Source organism: Herpailurus yagouaroundi, unplaced genomic scaffold (assembly GCF_014898765.1).
Source record: "Herpailurus yagouaroundi ecotype Mexico unplaced genomic scaffold, PumYag 267, whole genome shotgun sequence".
Taxonomy (NCBI): domain Eukaryota; kingdom Metazoa; phylum Chordata; class Mammalia; order Carnivora; family Felidae; genus Herpailurus; species Herpailurus yagouaroundi.
In genome coordinates, this window is record NW_024412484.1 from 401631 (window position 1) to 419716 (window position 18086).

The window sequence follows — 18086 nt, forward strand, 5'->3', positions numbered from 1 at the left end:
TCCGAGGCCCGTTGCCCTGGGTGGGCCCGGGGAAGGGCCGCTCTCGGAGACACAAATCACCTTCCGTGCCTCTCCAGACTCTGTCTCCAAAGGAAACAGCCCGGGCAGCTGTGCCCGCCAGGTTACTGGGTGTCCAGGCAAGTGCCTGCCCGGGTTCTCTTTGGCGGGTGCCCACCACCCCAGATGTTTGTCGCACAGCAGAGCGAGGCTGGTGACAAAGGCACTGTCGGGAATTCTGACGGCGTGGAACAGAGCAGAGACAGGGAAGCTCGCGGGCTGCTAAATTAGACAAGTTCAAAGGCAGCTGAGGCCATCCATGCCGTCTGGAGACAGACCTCGGCTCTGCTCTGATGGGCTGGGGGAAGGGGGTGGGGGGACCGTGACAGTTAAATACGCTAAGCACTGATGCAATGATAACAAAGACTGAAAACAGGCCTGGAGACGGGCCTCGAGGTCACCTGGTTCAGGGACAGCCAGCTGTCAGCACAGGGGTCCCCCTCCTCGGCCCACGTTTGAGGGGGACATCCTAACGGACCCCTGGACTCTCTGTGCCACCCGCCCAGAAGGGAAGACCTCGGCGCAGTCCCACCTCAGATCAGCCACAACCCGAGCTCCAGACGCAATTTCTTCGCTTTCGCCAACGAGCCCATGGCTCTCTGTGGCAGAGACGAGTGAGCCAGGGTGCATGGCGCCGGGCACCTTGCCAAGACCTTCCAGATCTTCTGGAGGCCATCGTCGCGTTGTGCTGCCTCCCGGCCAGGTGGACCGGTCACCACACTTTCTTTCACCGAGTGACTGATGACATACCAAGTTCTGGAGTTGGCACTGAGGCGCATTCAGAGAAAAATCAGGGCGGATCTACGGATCTCGGAGTGAAGCAGGCGCCAGCCCCATTATGAGCCCTGAGATGAGCGGTAGGTAGCGTTCTAAGGGGAAAAAGGATGGTGAGGGCTGGGGAAGCTTCCTGTACAGGCTGAACCTGAAGATGCTTTGAGCAGCTAGGTCCCAGAAAACGTGTTTCTCCGCCCCTCTCTCCCCTGGCACCTCCTGCAAGCCTGAGCTCACTCGTCCGCCCAGGCACACCCCACGTCCACAGAGCACTGCCGTGTTTCAGGCATGGCCGCAACGCCCCACAATGGTTTTCCACCGGGTTTTTGCTACGGCTTCCACAGATCAGGACGCACGCTCACCATACACTGTGACAAATGGATACCGCCGTGTAACTCACACCCGTCCCTTTATAGAACGTTCTCATCTGCCCCAAAAAGTTCCTCCTCTTCCTGATCAGTCCCCTCCTCTTTCCCCGTGACCACCCTTCAGACTACTCTTCCCCAAAGACTAGCCTTTCCTTTTCTCGAACTGGACATCCTTGGCATCCTGGGTTAGGATCACTTTTGCGTCTGGCTTCTTCGCCACCGTCGTCACGTCTCTGCGGATTCATCCATGGTGTTGCTCACACAGAGGCTCATTCCTGTTCATTGCTGAGTACCAGCCACTGTATGAACAACCCACAACTTGTCCTCCATCCACCTTTCGATGAACGCTTGGGTTGCCTCCAACTTTAAAAAAAAATTTTTTTTAACGTTTATTTTTGAGAGAGAGAGAGAGAGAGAGAGACAGATAGAGTGCAAGCCGGGAAGGGGCAGAGAGAGAGGGAGACACAGAACCTGAATCAGGCTCCAGGCTCTGAGCTGTCAGCACTGAGCCCGACGCGGGGCTGGAACTCATGAACTGTGAGATCATGACCTGAGCCGAAGTTGGACGCTTCACCGACTGAGCCACCCAGGTGCTCCAAAATCTTTGTTTTCTAAGCTGCAAAGCTTATATTTTCTTCTAAGAGCCATATAGTTTCAGTGCTTACGCTTACAGACCTCTGATCCGGCTCAGATTTTCATGTATGGCATGGGGTAGAAATTGAGGTCCATTTCTCCTCAGGGATACCCGGGAGTTTTCAGGACAATTTGTTGAAAACTTTCTTCTTCCCGCTGGATTCCTTTGACCAAGACCAACTGACCACATGAGTGTGGGTCTACTTTGGAATTTTATAATCTATCCCATCAACCTATTCACCTGTGCTTATGGCGATAGCACTCTGGTTTGATTACTTTTTTTTTTTATAGAAAGTCTTGAAACCAGGTGGTTTAAGTTCCTAGCTTTGTTCTTTTATGAGCTTGTTTAAGGCTATTCTAAGGTCCTCTGTATTTCTGTATAAACTTTATAATCATCTTGCCAAAAAAAAAATTTAAAAACAAAAAACAAAAACACACACACACAAAGCCCCCTGGGAAGACAAGCACCTTAACAACACAGTCTTCCGATCCATGAACATGGTATATACACTGCCATTTCTTAGGTGTTGTCAACTTCTTTTCCTGCCTCATTCTCTTTCTCTTCTCCTAGGACTCCACTTACACCTCCGTTGGACCCTTCTTTTCTCTGTTTCTCAGAGCGTGTTACTTCCACCGAACGATCTCCCGGTCGGCGACTCCCTCCTCTGCCGTCTGCCATCTTCTGTTAAAGCGGATCCACGGATCGTTCATTTCAGCGATCATGCTTTTCAGTTTTAACGTTTCCACTTGGCCCATTTCATAGGGCTGTCTATTTCTCTGCCGAGGCTCCCCGTCTGTTCATTCATCTGGCACATATTTTCCTTGAAGTTCCTGACCGTGTTTACAAAATTGCTCATGGTAACATCAGAGTCATCTCAAGGTTGACTTTTTCTTCCTGAATATGACTCTTGTCTGTTTCTTCACAAGTCTGAGGACTTTTTACTGGACATCAGACCTGACCGAAGACCCATTACAGAGGTTCCATTGTTCCTACCAATCAATACATGTTCTGGCAGACAGTTAACTGGACTCACGCTTCACACTCGGTCTTCGCAAGCAGTGAGCAGCCAGCCCAAACGGCTGCTGAATTCAGCTTCTCAGGGTCTTTCTTGTGTGATGAGATTTAACGGCCAGCTAAGGCTTTCGGCGGATTTTTTTTTTTTTTAATTTTTTTTTTCAACGTTTATTTATTTTTGGGACAGAGAGAGACAGAGCATGAACGGGGGAGGGGCAGAGAGAGAGGGAGACACAGAATCGGAAGCAGGCTCCAGGCTCCGAGCCATCAGCCCAGAGCCTGACGCGGGGCTCGAACTCCCGGACCGCGAGATCGTGACCTGGCTGAAGTAGGACGCTTAACCGACTGCGCCACCCAGGCGCCCCTCGGCGGATTATTAGATTTGGCGGCTTGGGGCTCCTTTTCTCCTGGGTCCCTCCCTTCCAGCATTTTCCTCCTAATTTTCTGGCCGCTCTACCAGCGCCCATGTCTTTCCTCTGACACCTCAAGCCGGCATGACTTGCAGCTTTCTACTTGGACCCGGAAGCACCCTTGGGCAAAGGCTACAGGCTCCCCGTTCCCTCCCACAGTGTGCACACCTTGGAGAACCTGGGGTTCCTCCAGGGGAGAGTGACGGGACACAGTTACTTCCCTGTATTCAGAAGGGACAAGACGCCACAGACTAGGGCCCTGGGAATACACCCAGGGCGGTTACCCCAACACATGTCCACTACCAGGTTCTCAGCCTGTTTCCTTTGTCAAAATCAATAAAGAGAAGGGCCATTCATTCATATGGGGACCCTTTCGCATTCACCTCTTTCTTTCCACACCCTTTCCCATTCACCTCTTCTGATTCACTCAGGGCCCTGCGGCTGAAAACAGGCCCCCGGAAACCCAAGATGAAGAGTTGTACACTTGTGTCTTAACTTGCGACAGAAAAATCTAAAAAATGCAGACACCCTCCCTTGTCTCTGCTGTGCAAAATGTCTGTTACCCAATGCCTGCTGAAGACTGGGGAAGTGACTTGTCGGTCACCTGACTATACTGGCCTCAGTTTCCCCTCCTCAAAGGGTCCTCATCCTACGGCCGTAGACCACTCACAACCCCACACTTTCTACATTTACCTTCCTTTCACTTACGAAAACACTCTCCCAAACACTGTTTAATGCAGGCCAACGAAGGTCCGTGCATATTATCTGAAACCACAAAATAGTGGCATTAGAATGACACTTCAAGCATGCTCCCTGTTATGGGAGAAGGGAGGGGACTACACGAAACAGCAAAGTAGAGAGAGGGTTTCTTCTTAATACAAAGTTATGAGGGCACCCGGCTGGCTCAGTCGGCAGCGCACGTGGTTCTTGATCTCGGGGTCACGAGTTCGAGCCCCATGTTGGGTACAGAAATTACTTAAATAAACCTTAAACAATTACGAAAGTAAAATCAAACATTCGTTTAACTCGGCAACTAAGAGAAAACACCTATCAGATTCGATTGGTTAAATCAATACCTATCCTAAGACCGATTCTGTGCCAGCAACTTGATGAAGGCATCAACTCTACGCCGTGGATCTCACGGTCCAGGTGGGGAGACTGACAGGGCAGCAGTCATGTCGGAGATACAGATGCTTCTAGAATACAGTAGGGGTGACAAGCTCTGCATCCCAACAGTTCAGTTCCTCTGGCCAACACTGGCACGGACATCCCACCATCGCCTTGGTTTTTAGCAAAGGCATCGTCTCCAAGAGTGAGTTTCCTGAACAGGGTAGGGGCCAGATCACGAGTCTCAGGCATCTGTTGAAACAGATTCGTTTATGTCATGACCAGCTGGGCCCAGTGCATCTGACGGCCGTGGCTGGAAACGACAGATGGGGGGTTGGGGAATGGAGGGCGGAAGGTCCCCCGAGTGTCTGAGTGTCCGGCACGTAGAGCCACCCGTGGGAGGACCCTGGCCTCTGTTCTCTGGTAACACCGCTCCCTGAGTGTCTGGCTATGACCCAGGGCCTGCACACGGTCCCACGGGGGAGGGGGCCTCCCACCTGGGCCCGGAGCACTTGACCCAGCCCCAGCCCAACTGCCCCCAGTCCTGCAAAAGCCGGAAACGCCTTGTGCATCAGCAGAGGGCCATTCCACAGAGCTCCGATTGGTTTGCGTTCCGACTGTACCTTAATTCTCTGCGCATCAGCCCCTCGGGCCAACAGAGACGTACCTTGTGGAGGTTGTAAGTCACCAGAGGCTACACTTCATGGAAAAACTCAGCATCCCTGTCACGCCGGACTGTGTGGCTAACAGCACTCGATCAGCACTGGACAAGAGCCGACAGGTCCCCACCTCCTCAGGCCAGACAGGTGCACACCAGGTCTCCCTACTCAAGTTGGGAACTTGACTCTCACTAGTCCCCCCTCCACGCACCCCCTCCCCGACCCCGAGGTGAAGCAGTCAGGCGAGTCCCAGCTGGATGCTCAGCCCTGCCTGGCTCTGTCACTCTGGGCAGGAGAGCCTAAGCCTCAGTTTCCCCATCCGTGAAGTAGGAATAACCCCAACCCCTCGTTGGAAGGATCAACCACGATGCAAATGGCTAGCTGAGGCCTAGCATCCAGCCGGTGCTCGGTAAGCGGTGGCTGCGGCCTGCCCGCCTCTGCAGGGGGTGGGAGGGGAGGTTGGATGGGCCCATATTCAGCACAGGGGCCCGCACTCAATGAACAGACGCCATCGGCATTCAATACGCCCAGGTTTTGAAACACAGAGGCGGGGGGGTCCAGACCCCAGGCATCAGTGTTGACCTGGGCCTCACGGGTTTCAGAGATGGCCCTTCTCTGTCCCCGCACCTACGAGCGAGCCCAAGGACGGTGTGAACGGGGCGGGTGGGGGGAGATCCTGGACCAAGTCGGAAAGGGCAGGTGAGCCTCGGGGCCCCACGCCCCAGAGAGACCTGCCCGGTTCCCCTCGGCCTCCCCGGCCCCCACCCCGCCGGGGCCAGTGACCTGCACCCCCCGCCCCCTCCCTGTCTCCCCTCTCCCCTCCCCCCATCTTTTTGCTCCAGCGGGCAGCTGCTCTGACAGATGCTAAATCCCGGCAATTATTTTCATCCTCACAATGGCCCGCGGCCCCTCCCGCCTCAGACCCCGGGGTCTGGCCCCCAAAGCCCGGCCCGCCCGCCCCGATTTTGTTACAGAAAGTCAGCTGCTCCAAGAGGCCCCCGCCGCCCCCGCCGCCTGAGGAAAATCAAAAAACGGCGAACAAACTGTCCGCCATCCGCCCCGGGCGAGCCCGCGTGTTTACGCGGACATAAAACACTGTTGACAGGCGCGGAGGTGCGCCAGCCCCGGGCGGCCTGATGCTGGGAAGCAGGGATCCCGAGCCACCCTTAACTTGTTACTTGGAAATCGAATCGGACACTTCCTGACCCCGGTTTGCGCCGGGCAGCAGAGAGAGGGGGCCTCCGAGCTGTGGGCTGCACGGCTGCTCGTAGGGACAGACAGACAGACAAGGGACCAGACGCTGCTCCCACGCCAGGAAGGCGGGCCTACACGCCTTCGGCAGACCCTCACCCCAACCTGTGTGGGAGACGCTGCCGTTCCCACAGGTGGGGAAGCCAGGGCCCAGAGAGGGCAAGACAGTCCCCCAAGGTTGCCAAGCCACGTAGGAGCACATCAAGACGAGACGGTGGCTCCCAGGCTCCCAGGGGAAGCCCAGTTCACCAGCACCGTGCTCTCTACCGAAGCTCTCTCTCTCTTTTCCAGGGATGCAAAAGCATCCCCACCCCCTGAGCTGGGTCATAAGGGGAAGCCGAGGAAGGTCCTGGGCCACAGCAGCAGATGGCTCAGGGTTTCAGTCCCCACTTTGCTCACGTCAAGTGTGCTGTGTGACCACAGCCAAGTCACCTACCCTCTCTGAGCCTTCATCTCTTCAACTGCAGAATGGGGGCAGGACCACCCACTTTGCAGTGTTGTGAAAGACCAGGGCCTAGCACTTGAGGACTGCGCTCCGGTCCCCAGAGCGGAAAGAGCAAAGGCTCGGGACCTCCCCCACTACCACCCGGCACGTTCTCTGTGCCAGCGTGCAGGGCTCAGGTCAAGCTGCCCGCCCTTGAAGGGGAGCTCGCTTCCAGGGGTGGGGGACAAACACGGGGAGGCCACGACAACACAGTGACAAAGAAATCCTGGTGTGGTTTTTAATCTTCTAGCGAAGAAGGACTTCATTCAGCCGAGTAAAGTCAGGGTGGCTTCTCGGAGGAGGTGACCTCTAGGCTGGGTTTTGCGGGATGCAGTTTTGTAATCGGGGACAGCAGGTACCTCCACACGACAGGACTTTTCATGATGCGATCCAGGATGTTAGGCCTATTCGTTGTGTCAGGCATGATTGAACACAAGAGACATAATGTCAAAGAGACCTAGTCTTTAATACTCATGGCGTCCCAGAAGACACTATCAAGAAAGTGATTGAGAAAGGCCCTTGTTAAACAGAAGGGGAACCTCTCCTTCCGGCCAAGCCCAGCTGGTCCCTGCTTCCTTCTGGGACCAAGCTGAATATTCACATCTCGAAAGCTTTCCTTCTGCACTGGCCTCCCCCACCTGCAGAGACTGTTAAATCAGGCCACGGAAGCGCTATGACCGCCTTGGTCCTGAAAAGACCGGGCCTAATGAGGTATTAAAAACAGAAATTCACAGAAGCCTGTGTTCTATCCGCTGGCCTGCACACATGAATCTCTAGCAGGGCAGGGTGGCAATGGGGCAGCTGGGCGGCACTCACTGATAAGGGCCCCCCCGGCCCGCTTCAGCACAGAGCATGAGCAGACTTCTTTCCCGCAGTGCTGGGCTCGGGGAGCAGGGCTGCAAGGCCACCGAAGGCCCAGGCCAGCCAGGGCAGCTCAGGCCCGTGCACGGAGAGACCGAGGTGTTCCGGGGGCAGAGCAGGAAACCTCAGAGCTGCGGGGAGCACGGTGCTGGGCGGCCAGTCATCTCTGTCACCAGAATGACAGGAAGTTACTGGAGCCTGTTTACCGGGCAGGGCTCAGACGGACTGCCCTCTGCCCAGCTGTGGAAGGGGGGTGGGGGGGGGCATCAGGCGGCTTGTCCAGACCACAGGGGCAGGAGAGAGAGGCCAGGGCCCCAGTGCTGCCTGCCCCACCACGAGGCCACACATTCAGACAGGGTGACTTTGGGCACAGGACTGCCAGCCCTCAATTCCTACGTGACAGACGGACACAGCTGAGACCCAGATGCTCCCAGGACCCTGGCCCAACATGAGGCGGTAACCAGCCTGGTGGGGTGGGGGAAGGTTTCCTAAATCACACGCCAGCAAATCCTATGCTCCCTCCCTCAAGGTGTACTTCCAGCAACACCCTCCTCCAAGAAGCCCTCCCAGTGCCCCAGGCCCCGTGGACGGAGCCGGAGCCTGGATAGCTCGGCAGGAGTCACAAGAGCAGGTTCAAGGCGGGCTCTGTCAGACAGCCCTGGGGCAGGGAGGGCGGTGAGGCCCGTGGCCCTTGGGGTTGGACCTGGTTCAAGTTGAACCTCTGACCTTTAGTCGCTGCATTCGGGCACCTTTGCCTCTCCTCTGCGTCCAGAGGGAAGGCTCCAGGACCCACCTGCGGGGCTCTGCGTGGGAACAGACCCGGCGTGTACCCCAGGGATGATGGCTTCGCACCCTCCACTTGGCCAGGCCTCACGGAGCTCACAGGAGCACGGGGAGACCCTCCGCAGGGTCTGAGGCGCCACGTGCTGCCCAGGAGACCCCGGCTGGCGCCGCACGTGCCGGGCACACAGTTGTGCAAAGGAAGCCCGAACGGCCAGGTGAGAGGAGGCTCGGCCAGCACGGAAGGCGGCCTTGTCGAAAGAGGGCTGTGCCCGGCTGTCACCGCCTCCCCAGCCCAGAGCCAGGGCACTGAGTTCTGGAAGGTGCCCCGGGGCAGTGAGACACCTGCACAGACCCTCCCGCCTGCCCCCCCCCACTCCAGCCAGGCTCCTGTTATGAGCCTAAGGACGGCGGCCTCCCGGGATGACCCAGGAGGGCGTCCATCCACACGTCCACCCTGGGGGGGCTCTGCCTCGACCTCCTCCAGACTGTGGGGCTGTTCTTCTAGGTCCTCCACGGGGGACAGGGGCTGGGGAGGGGCTGCCCCACAGGGCTGGGGGCTGCTATTTGTTTTTAACGGGACTGTTCCTACATAGTCTGTTTCCAAGCTTGTCCCCTCTGGAAAAGCCATCCTCTGGGGGTGAACAGCAGACGTCCCCAAGCCTGCGCCCCCACCCCCGACACAAGGTGGGCGTCCCCACACGTGCAGGTCTGTCCACGAGACACAGAACTTTCACGGAGGTGGCTTGAACGTCCGCGAACTGGGGACAGGTTTCGAATAAGCTTTCTTTGTGGCTGGGAGAGGCGGACGGGCGAGGACGGAGGGTGGGGATGCGCTGTCACTCGGGTGAAGGTCACGGTCGGGCACAGCGACTGTTCTCATCCCCTGCCCACAAGGGGCACCTGAGGGTGGGGCAGGAGAAGCACAGCGTCTGCCCCCCACCCCTGTGCGCCCCACCTTCCTCCCGAGGAGGGGAAAGCCCCCGCTGCAAAAGACATCCTCGTGTCATTGAAGGAGCATCAACTTGGGACACGCCTACATTTTACGCATCTTAAAAAATTACCCCAGGGGCACCAGAGGGGCTCAGGCAGTTGAGCGTCCGACTGTTTATTTCGGCTCAGGTCATGACTCATGGTTCATGAGCTTGAGCCCTGAGTCAGGCTCTGTCTTGACAGCATGCAGCCTGCTCGGGATTCTCTCTCTCCCTCTCTCTCTGCCCCTCCCCTGCTTGCTCGCTCTCTCTCTCTCTCTCTCTCTCTCTCTCTCTGTCTCTCTCTCAAAATAAATAAATAAACATTTAAAGAAATGATCCCTTGGGGCACCCAGGTGGCTCAGTCGGTTAAGCATCTGACTTCAACTCAGGTCATGACCTCATGGTTCATGGGTTCGAGACCCATGCGTGTCGGGTTCTGTGCTGACAGCTCAGAGCCTGGAACCTGCTTCGGATTCTGTGTCTCCCTCTCTCTCTGCCTCTCCCCTGCGTGTACTCTGTCTCTCTCTCAAAAATAAATAAGTTAACATTAAAAAAAATTACCCCAACGATGCCAACATGACACGTTGAAAGCCGCAAAGTGATTTTAGGATTCGGCAAAGCACGCAGCTATACATTTCCGGGTAAATTCTGTCCCTACGCCACAGTTACGTTTGTTTACGCCTGAAAGTCACTACCACCCCCAGGGAAGCGATGAGGGGCTGAGCACGGGGGGTCTCCTTCGGGCTCCAATGGACCCGCACATCAGCCGGCTGATTTCATCTCTGAGGTGGGGAAACTGAGGCCCTGAGAAGGATTTAACGCGTCCCAAGTTGCTCCTCTCGGGCTGGAACGAGCAGGGGCTCGCCAACACGGCAGGAGTGAACGGCACCAAGTCACTGGGGCAACGGAGGCCCCTGGAAAGGACAGGGAAAGTCACCGAGCAAAGCCAGAGCCCGGTCCCGAGTCCCAGGGGACAGCAGAGAAGGAGCCCAAGGCCCCGCGCCGGTGATGTCTCCGAGCTCCTGTCCCAGGGGCTCAGGAGGCGGCCGGCACGGGTGGGAGGACAGCCCTTCCAGTGGGAGCCCGCACATGTCAGGGCACCTCGGCCTCACATCTCCCGCGTGGCTGGCCCGCCATCCGTCACCGTGGGGCTTGACACGCCGTCCCTGCCTCCCACCCCCACTCCCTCAGGCAGGGCCGCTGAGCAGAGCCGGGGTGTCCTGTGGCTGTGACCCAGCCACGCCCCCCTCGCCTCCCAAAGGTGCCATGTCCAAATGCGGGGCGGGGGACCCCAAGAGCACAGCCCCCAGCCCCGCGGTCAGTAATGGCGCCCCGGGAGCTGGAAACAGGCCGTTTGAGTGGCAACGTTTTGTGTTAATTTTTGCAACCAGCTGCTCTATCATGTGATTGTACGTTATCCAGGGATCTCGAAAGTGAGCTTGGAGCGCTTGAGAGCACGACGACCGTCCATCCAGACGTGGGGAGGGCTCCGCACCGGCTCGTGGAACCACGTGCTGGATCCGCGACCCGTGCTGAGCTCACAGGGGCCACCGGCCACACGTGGCTGCGAGCTCACAGACGTGGCCCCGTAAACTGAGCTGTGCCGTCAGCGTCTAACACGCACCAGCCTGGACCTTGTGCGGCACGAGAGAAGGCAAGCTGCCCGACGATCAGTCTCGCTGACTACACACTTCGGGCCCGTGGGGCTAAAGGCACGTTCTTAGAATTAACGCTGCCTTTTTCTGTTTTGATGTGGCTACCGTAAAATCTGCAGTCAGTCGTGCGTGTGGCTGTGTCCTCATTCTCCCGGACAGCACTGCCACAGCCATTTGGAAACTGGGGGGAAAAAAGCCACAATCTTGGTGAAACGGGCAGACGGGGGGCGGGGGGGGGGGGGCTCGCGATGTGCCCCCGGGGCGCGGCGCCACCCGCAACATCACTGACGGTCTTCCCGAAGCAGGTCCTGACGCCGCGTGGTACACAGAGGGAAACCGAGGCACAGAGGCGGGTAACTTGGAAAGACCACGCAAGTAGGTGCCAGAGCCGAGGCTCCCAGGCCCGTCGGACGGACAGATTCTCCCACACAGTTGATGCACCTGTTCCAGGGGGCCCAGAAGGGGGCTCTCGCTGCGGAGCCTGGGCTGACGCTGCAAGGCTCTCAGGAACCTCCTGGGGACACCGGGGACAGTGAAGGTTCTGGACGCCCCCGGTGAGTATTCCCAAAGGCCGCACACGGGAGGCCCCCCTCTCTCCTCCAGCGATGCCAGGGGCAGGTTCGCCCCTCTTGCCACCCTCACCACGCTGACCCCAAAATGGCCCATTAGCTCGTAAGTGACGCCACCCTCTGCCGAACCCGGGGTCCCGGAGGCAGCAGCTGGGTCTCCCTCCCCTTTGTGCTTCCAGCTCCTGGCCCCGAGCTGACACACAGGGAGCGCTTGTGTTCAGTGGGCCACTGAACACGTACGTGGCTGACCGACGGAATGAAAGCCGTACACGGGGCCACGCACACATGGCGGCCCCTCACCCGCGCCCCGAGAACCACGCCGGGCTCTCTGACAACCTCGAACAGCGGCCAAGCGTCTGCGGCCGGGCGGCTGGGAGGCCCTTCGGCAGCACAAGGAGATCATCACTTCGGACACCTGGCCCAGAGCCCAAGGCAAGGAATTAGCCGGCTCCACTCCAAATGTCACTGCCTGCTCCCCGCCACCGTCAGGACGGACCCGAGCCGCTGCCCCGGCTCCAGCCTGGAGGACGCGTGGCCACCTCCCGTCCCCAGCAGGGCCAGGTAGGAAACGGCGGGTCGGCTTGGGTCTTGCCAACTGCCATAACGGATCAACATCAATCCCGAGCCCGCAGAGACGAGATGCGAGGAAAACGTGCTTCTCGGTGAAACAGCAAGAAAAAGTTATTAAGCTAGAAGCAAGAAAAAGTTATTAAGCTAGAAGCTGGGACCAGAGTCAACCTGTCCCCGTGATCTACGACTTTCGTTGGCAGCAACTGCGTTTACGAGGAGCTCAGTGGACGGAGGAGGTCCGCCCTTAATGTCACAGAGCCCCCCTGCTGAGCTGCGCGAGGCCAGGCGTCCCCCGCACCGGCTTCTCCGTGTGCCAGGGATCGCATCCCGTGTTTGGTTCTGGAGGTCGGGGGGGGGGGGGGGGGGGGGTGTTTCCGGAGGGCACAGACCCTCCGCCTCACATTGGTGACTTTGGAGAAGTGACAGATGAGGACCCCACCCCCTCGGCGCTGGACGGGGCTCTCAGGCTCCGGGCTTTACCTCCTTGTCTGTGACATGGGGAGCCCACAGAGCGGACCTCACAGAGACTTCCTAAGGAGGTGAAGCCCCAGCAGTGCCTGGCCCCGCAAAGGGGCACCCCCCCACCAGAACTGTTGTTACCGCTCGGGACTTGCCGTCACACCGCGTGTAGGAGGTGTGTGCAGCTGGGGGCGGAAGGTGGGGGGCATGGAAGAGACACAGAGTCTGACCGCAGAACCTTCCAGTCTACAGAAGACAGACACTTCACCGTCCAACTGCGATGCACCCCACGGATGGCCCAAAGGCAAACAGGGCTGTGGGTGCCCTGTGGGGTCGGGGGGGGGTGGGTACGAGAGGCTTCCCCAAGTGGGGGATGCTTAGGCCCAGATGTGGCAGACGAGAAGGACCTCCAAGGCAGGAAAAGCCAGGAAGGGAGGGCGAGGCGCAGTTGTAGCCCTGAGTCGAGCAGCAAGGGGGCCTGCCATCAGCAGCTGGGAGACGGGGGATGGGCTGGGCCCTCACCCCCAGGGGGCCCTCCCTCCAGCCGTGCCTCTCTGAGGCTCGGTTTCCCCACCCTTTACAGGGTCGGGGGAGCAGCCTCTCACTCAAGCCGGCACCCTAAGAAGCCAAGTCCCTCTGCGATTCCTGAGACCGGTCAGGGTGACCAGTGGCATCGGTGGGGGGGGGGGGGGGGGGCGGGGGGCCCAGGACCTGGATGTGACTCGAGTGGGCCCTGACCTCCGCTTGCCTCCTTCAGGGCACTCTCCAGACTCTAACCCGAATGGGGCCAACCAGGCGCCCCCAGGAGCCCCACACTTCACTGCGGGGTCCCCCCAGGGCCCCGGGGACCGGCCCAGCTTCAGGAAGGTGGGCTGGGGGGGGACGCTGCTCCCACAGGCCGGCGAGGTGTTTCCTTCGCAGACTCCCATGAGGCTGGGCCACCAGCATGGTGCTGACACGCTGGTTTTTGGGTGACTCAGATCGCTTACATCCGTGGGAATCCTGCAAAAACATGGGCCACGCCCCTCACCCTAGAGGCAGCCCCACACGCGAGGGAGGGCGGCAAACAGCGCCCCCACGCGGCAGGTGCACGACAGACCCCGGCTCTTGTGCTCCCTGGATTTCGGGTTCAGTCTGTTGTAAGAGGAGGGGAGCGAGATGGGGAGTCCCCCGGACAAGAAAGAGGGGCGCAGTCAGCCAGCAGGAGATGGGAAGGGCAGGGGGCAGAAGCCACCAGCCGCCACCCAGGGCCTGGGCGGGCCCATCGCTTCTAGGGCCTCCTCGCCCGCGGTCGGGGCACCCCAGCTCCCCCACCCCACGGCCCCTCCTCGGGGAAGCCGCCCGCCCCCTTCTCTGAGCAGCAGCCGCGTGACCCTCGGCCACAGCTGGCCCTGCAGGGCCGGACCACCTCCTCACAAAGAGCCACCGCCCGGGGCTCCTAGCTGGTCCCTGGGGATCCCAGGACAGGGGGGCCGGGCCGGAAGCAGACAGAGAGCAACGCAAGGGCGGGGCCGCGGAGCAGGGGGTGGACGCCCCCTGTGGCTTCAGGCGACCTGGTCTCAGCCCCTCGTCCACCCCCGTCGGGCCGCGAGACAGCCAGCCCTGAGCCCACAGACCGCCTCTGCTTGTAGCCTGTGCTCCAGGGGCCCCTGCTTCTGGAAACACCAGCTCTCCCCACGGCCAGCGGGAGCCGGGAGGCCTCCAGAACCCGGAGGGGGGCATGAAGTGAAGACGTGCTCATCCGTCTGAGCTCTCACGGAGGCCCGAGTTCTCGCTCTGGCCTGGGGGAGCCCGAGCAGAGAGGCCCTGGGCAGGGCAGCCGGGCGAGACTTCCCTGGCCCCGACCCACCCCTCCCTGCCGGTTCCTTACTCGGCCAGCTCCTCCAGGCTGCGATAGACATCATCGTCATTTTCCGCGGTCTCCTCCGAGGGAAAGGGCCTGTGGAGAGACGACAGAGGGGTGAGCAGGTCTGTACGGCCCGCCGGGCGCCCGGCCTCAAATCCCCCACGGGTCTGCAACGCCGGGCTTCTGTCTGCCCTCGCGGAAGAAGCAGGGTCCGCACGACGGTGGCGCGTGCATCGGGACCAGCCAGGTGGAGGCGTCAGGGGTGAGCACGGCCGTGCCCAGCTCGGCCCTGGGACACTGGTGGTCGGTCACTCTCCATGGGCCCCCGCGGCCCTGTTGGCAAATGAGGGAACAGCGTCAGGGACGGCAGGGAGCCTTCACCCGTGTGACAGCGCTGCGGCTCTCCGGGCGCCCTCGTGGTTAGCACCGGCTGGAAGGACTGTCGGCGTCATCCTCCCGGAGGCCAGGACGAAGGACGGGATTCTGGTGGGGACGGAGGAGCTTCTGGAACAGGGACAGGGACAGGGGCGAGGACCAGCGTGCCGTGTGGGAGGCTGCCCATCACGCTGGGCACGCGCCATGGCCTGTAAGAAGGCTGGTGCTCGCCCGCGCCCCGGGGCCTGGCTCGGGGTCACAGCGTGTCCTCCTGTCCCCGCTGCCTTCCCAAAGGCCCTGCCTCCTTTCTGGAAAGGGAGCCACGAGGGGAGGAGCCCCAAGAGGAGCACGGCAGTCTCTTTAATGTCTTCTCGATGGCCACACCGATGCTCCGTCCCTCCTGGGTCACCCCCTGGGTACGCAGCCCCTTGGTGCCACACCCCGGGCCCCCAGCACCTGCCACGTTCCCCTCCCTCGGCCTTGTGCCTCAGGAACAGTCCATCTGTCTCTACCGACAGCTCCCCCCCAACACCTCCTCTCTGTCCCTTCACCTTGCATCCACTCCCCCAACGAAACTCCTCTAGACAAGGGTGAGAGAGACCCTGACACCGTCGAATCCGAAGGCTGATTTTGGAGGTGGTGAACCCCTGATTTTTGGAGGGTGTGGGACACAGTTCCTGGCAGGGGGTGGGTTGTGCTTCTCTGCTGTGGGCCTTGTCAGGGCCTCTCACATCTGTCCAGCAGACAGTGGGCCATGAGTCCCAAGCTTATCTGGACTTGAGGCCCTTTATTTTCTCATAGTTCCATACTGGGGGGGGGGACCCCCAGGGTCCCTACCAACTGTCTTCCCAAACTGCATCTAGGAGAGAAGGGGGGGTGGTCAGCGGGGGCAGGGCCGGCTGTGGTCCTCAGCACCCAGGTGTCCACCTGGGCAGAACAGAATCTGCTTCTTTTATTTATTTATTTTTTTTCAACGTTTTTATTTATTTTTGGGACAGAGAGAGACAGAGCATGAACGGGGGAGGGGCAGAGAGAGAGGGAGACACAGATCGGAAACAGGCTCCAGGCTCCGAGCCATCAGCCCAGTGCCCGACGCGGGGCTCGAACCCACGGACCGCGAGATCGTGACCTGGCTGAAGCCGGACGCTTAACCGACTGCGCCACCCAGGCGCCCCAGAATCTGCTTCTTTTATTCTAACGTCCCCGTCCCGGGCCACAAACCCCCTCAAGAACGGGGCTGCAGAAGTTCATTTCATTTCTGCCACAGCCGAAGACCGGCGACGGCCAGGGTGGGCCAGAGCAGGAGAGGGAGGGGCGGCCACCTGGCCGCGGGGGGCTGGCCCTGAGACAGGAGTACCCAGGGTGGGGGCGGCCTTACCCCCGTCCGCCCTGCCCCCGCCCTCTGCCCTCCGTCCCCTGCCCCAGCCCATCCCCCCGAAGCCGAGCTCCCTTCAAGGTTCGACTCAAGCCCCACCTCAGGTGGGAAGATCTGACCACGCTCTCGGCCTGGGTGCACGTCCGCCCAGCACAGAGCCTGGCACTAGAAAGGCACGGACAGGTGGACGGACAGACGGACGAATGGGCGGACGACGGACAGATGTCACGTGCTCTCGAGCTGCTCTTTGCCCCGGGAAACAACAACAAAGGGCAGCGGCGAATTAGGGGCGGGAAAGCCCCGTCGGGAGCTTATGAGAAACCACGCACAGGTGTTCGAGTCACCCACGAGTCGTGACCCCGCAGCACTGACCCTGGTTTAACACTGGGGACGCCCATTTACACAGAGAGCACCCGAGCCGCTTCTGGGGCTGCGTCCCAGCTGTGCCTTAAAGCTCGGGCGGGGCTGGAGCAGGGGCGACTGGGTGGGCACTCTGCCCCCAGTGCTCTGTCCCCTCTGTCTCAGGCACCAGCTGACGACCCAGATTCCCCCCCATCCCCCTCCCAGCTCAACGAGACATCCAGACGTTCACAGTAGAGCCCGTGTGCGCTTTAAGAGGAGGAGATGAGACGGAAGCACAGAAATGGTGGCGAGCCCCCCACCCCCCACCCCCACCCCCCCAGCCTATCGGGGCAGGCTGGGATCCTCTCGTCCCATCGGGCCCTTCCTGAGACCACACTTCCTGGTGCCCGGCTTCTGGGAAGCCAAGTTTCCCACCCGGACTGCCAAGGGGACAGAGGGGACGGCCGGGCCAGAAGCGTCAGGCAACGTCTCCTCCGCCCCACCAGGCTTCCCCACCCAGCACACCCCCCTCCCGGGGACAGGCAGTGACAGGTGCACACGGCTGCTTCCGGGGGAACGCCCCTCAGATGACACCTCCCCCCGCCCCAAGCACAATGTCCGCATCCAGCATGGCCACATCTCGCCCAGGACAATCACGGCCCCGGTGCTGGGGGCACAAGCGGTCACCGGCTAGAGAAAGGGGACACCGAAAACAGGGCACCCTAAGGGGGCTGCACCGAAACCCCTGAACAAAGAACGGACGAGGGCCCGACTCCTGTTTCTAAATCCTCCTGCTTCGTTCTCCTCCATTCATTCACTGGTACTTCCTGGGCACCTGCTCTGGGCTCCAGGGAGAAGGTGCAGCTTCAATCTAGCTCTGGAACCAAGACATCAGGCTCTGCTCTTCGCCCTCAGGACCTCTCCAAGAATCTGCTAAAAAGCTGTGGCCTCTAAGGGCATGACATGTGCCCCCCGTGTGCCTACAGGTCCATGGGGAGAGGACTACGCCCTGGGGGTCCTGGAGCTGAACGTGGTGGGCTCAGGTCCGTGCCGGCTGGGACTCCAGGAGCTCAGGCAGATGGCTCAGGTTTGCTTTCTGGGAAGGACCTGAGCAGTGGGCAGCCAGACTTGCTTTATAAGACAAAGCCCAAACCAGCCAAAGAGAGGACCTGCAGACACAACACCCTCCTTGAGAAGCAGGTTCCGGGTCTCTGACACAGGAGGACCAGTTAGCTTCACATCCTCCTGTGCTGTGGTGAGGGCCATGGGACCTGGGCGGTGGGACTTGGGCCGTGGGACCTGGGCCGTGAGACCTGGGCCGTGGGACCTGGGCGGTGGGATCTGGGCCGTGGGACCTGGGCCGTGGGACCTGGGCGGTGGGACCTGGGATGTGGGACCTGGGTGGTGGGACCTGGGCCGTGGGACCTGGGATATGGGACCTGGACCGTGGGACCTGGGCCGTGAGACCTGGGCCGTGAGACCTGGGCGGTGGGACCTGGGCGGTGGGACCTGGGCATTGAGACCT

The 18086-nt window shown here is 60.1% G+C and overlaps 1 protein-coding gene across 1 annotated transcript in view; it reads right to left on the reverse strand.

The window, feature by feature from the left end:
* VAV2 (vav guanine nucleotide exchange factor 2) overlaps positions 1-18086 on the reverse strand; it is a 129398-nt gene that overhangs the window by 43374 nt on the left and 67938 nt on the right. The window contains exon 5 of the mRNA XM_040461483.1: positions 14494-14562. Coding sequence (XP_040317417.1) covers positions 14494-14562 — 69 coding nt within the window. The remainder of the gene's footprint in view (positions 1-14493; positions 14563-18086) is intronic.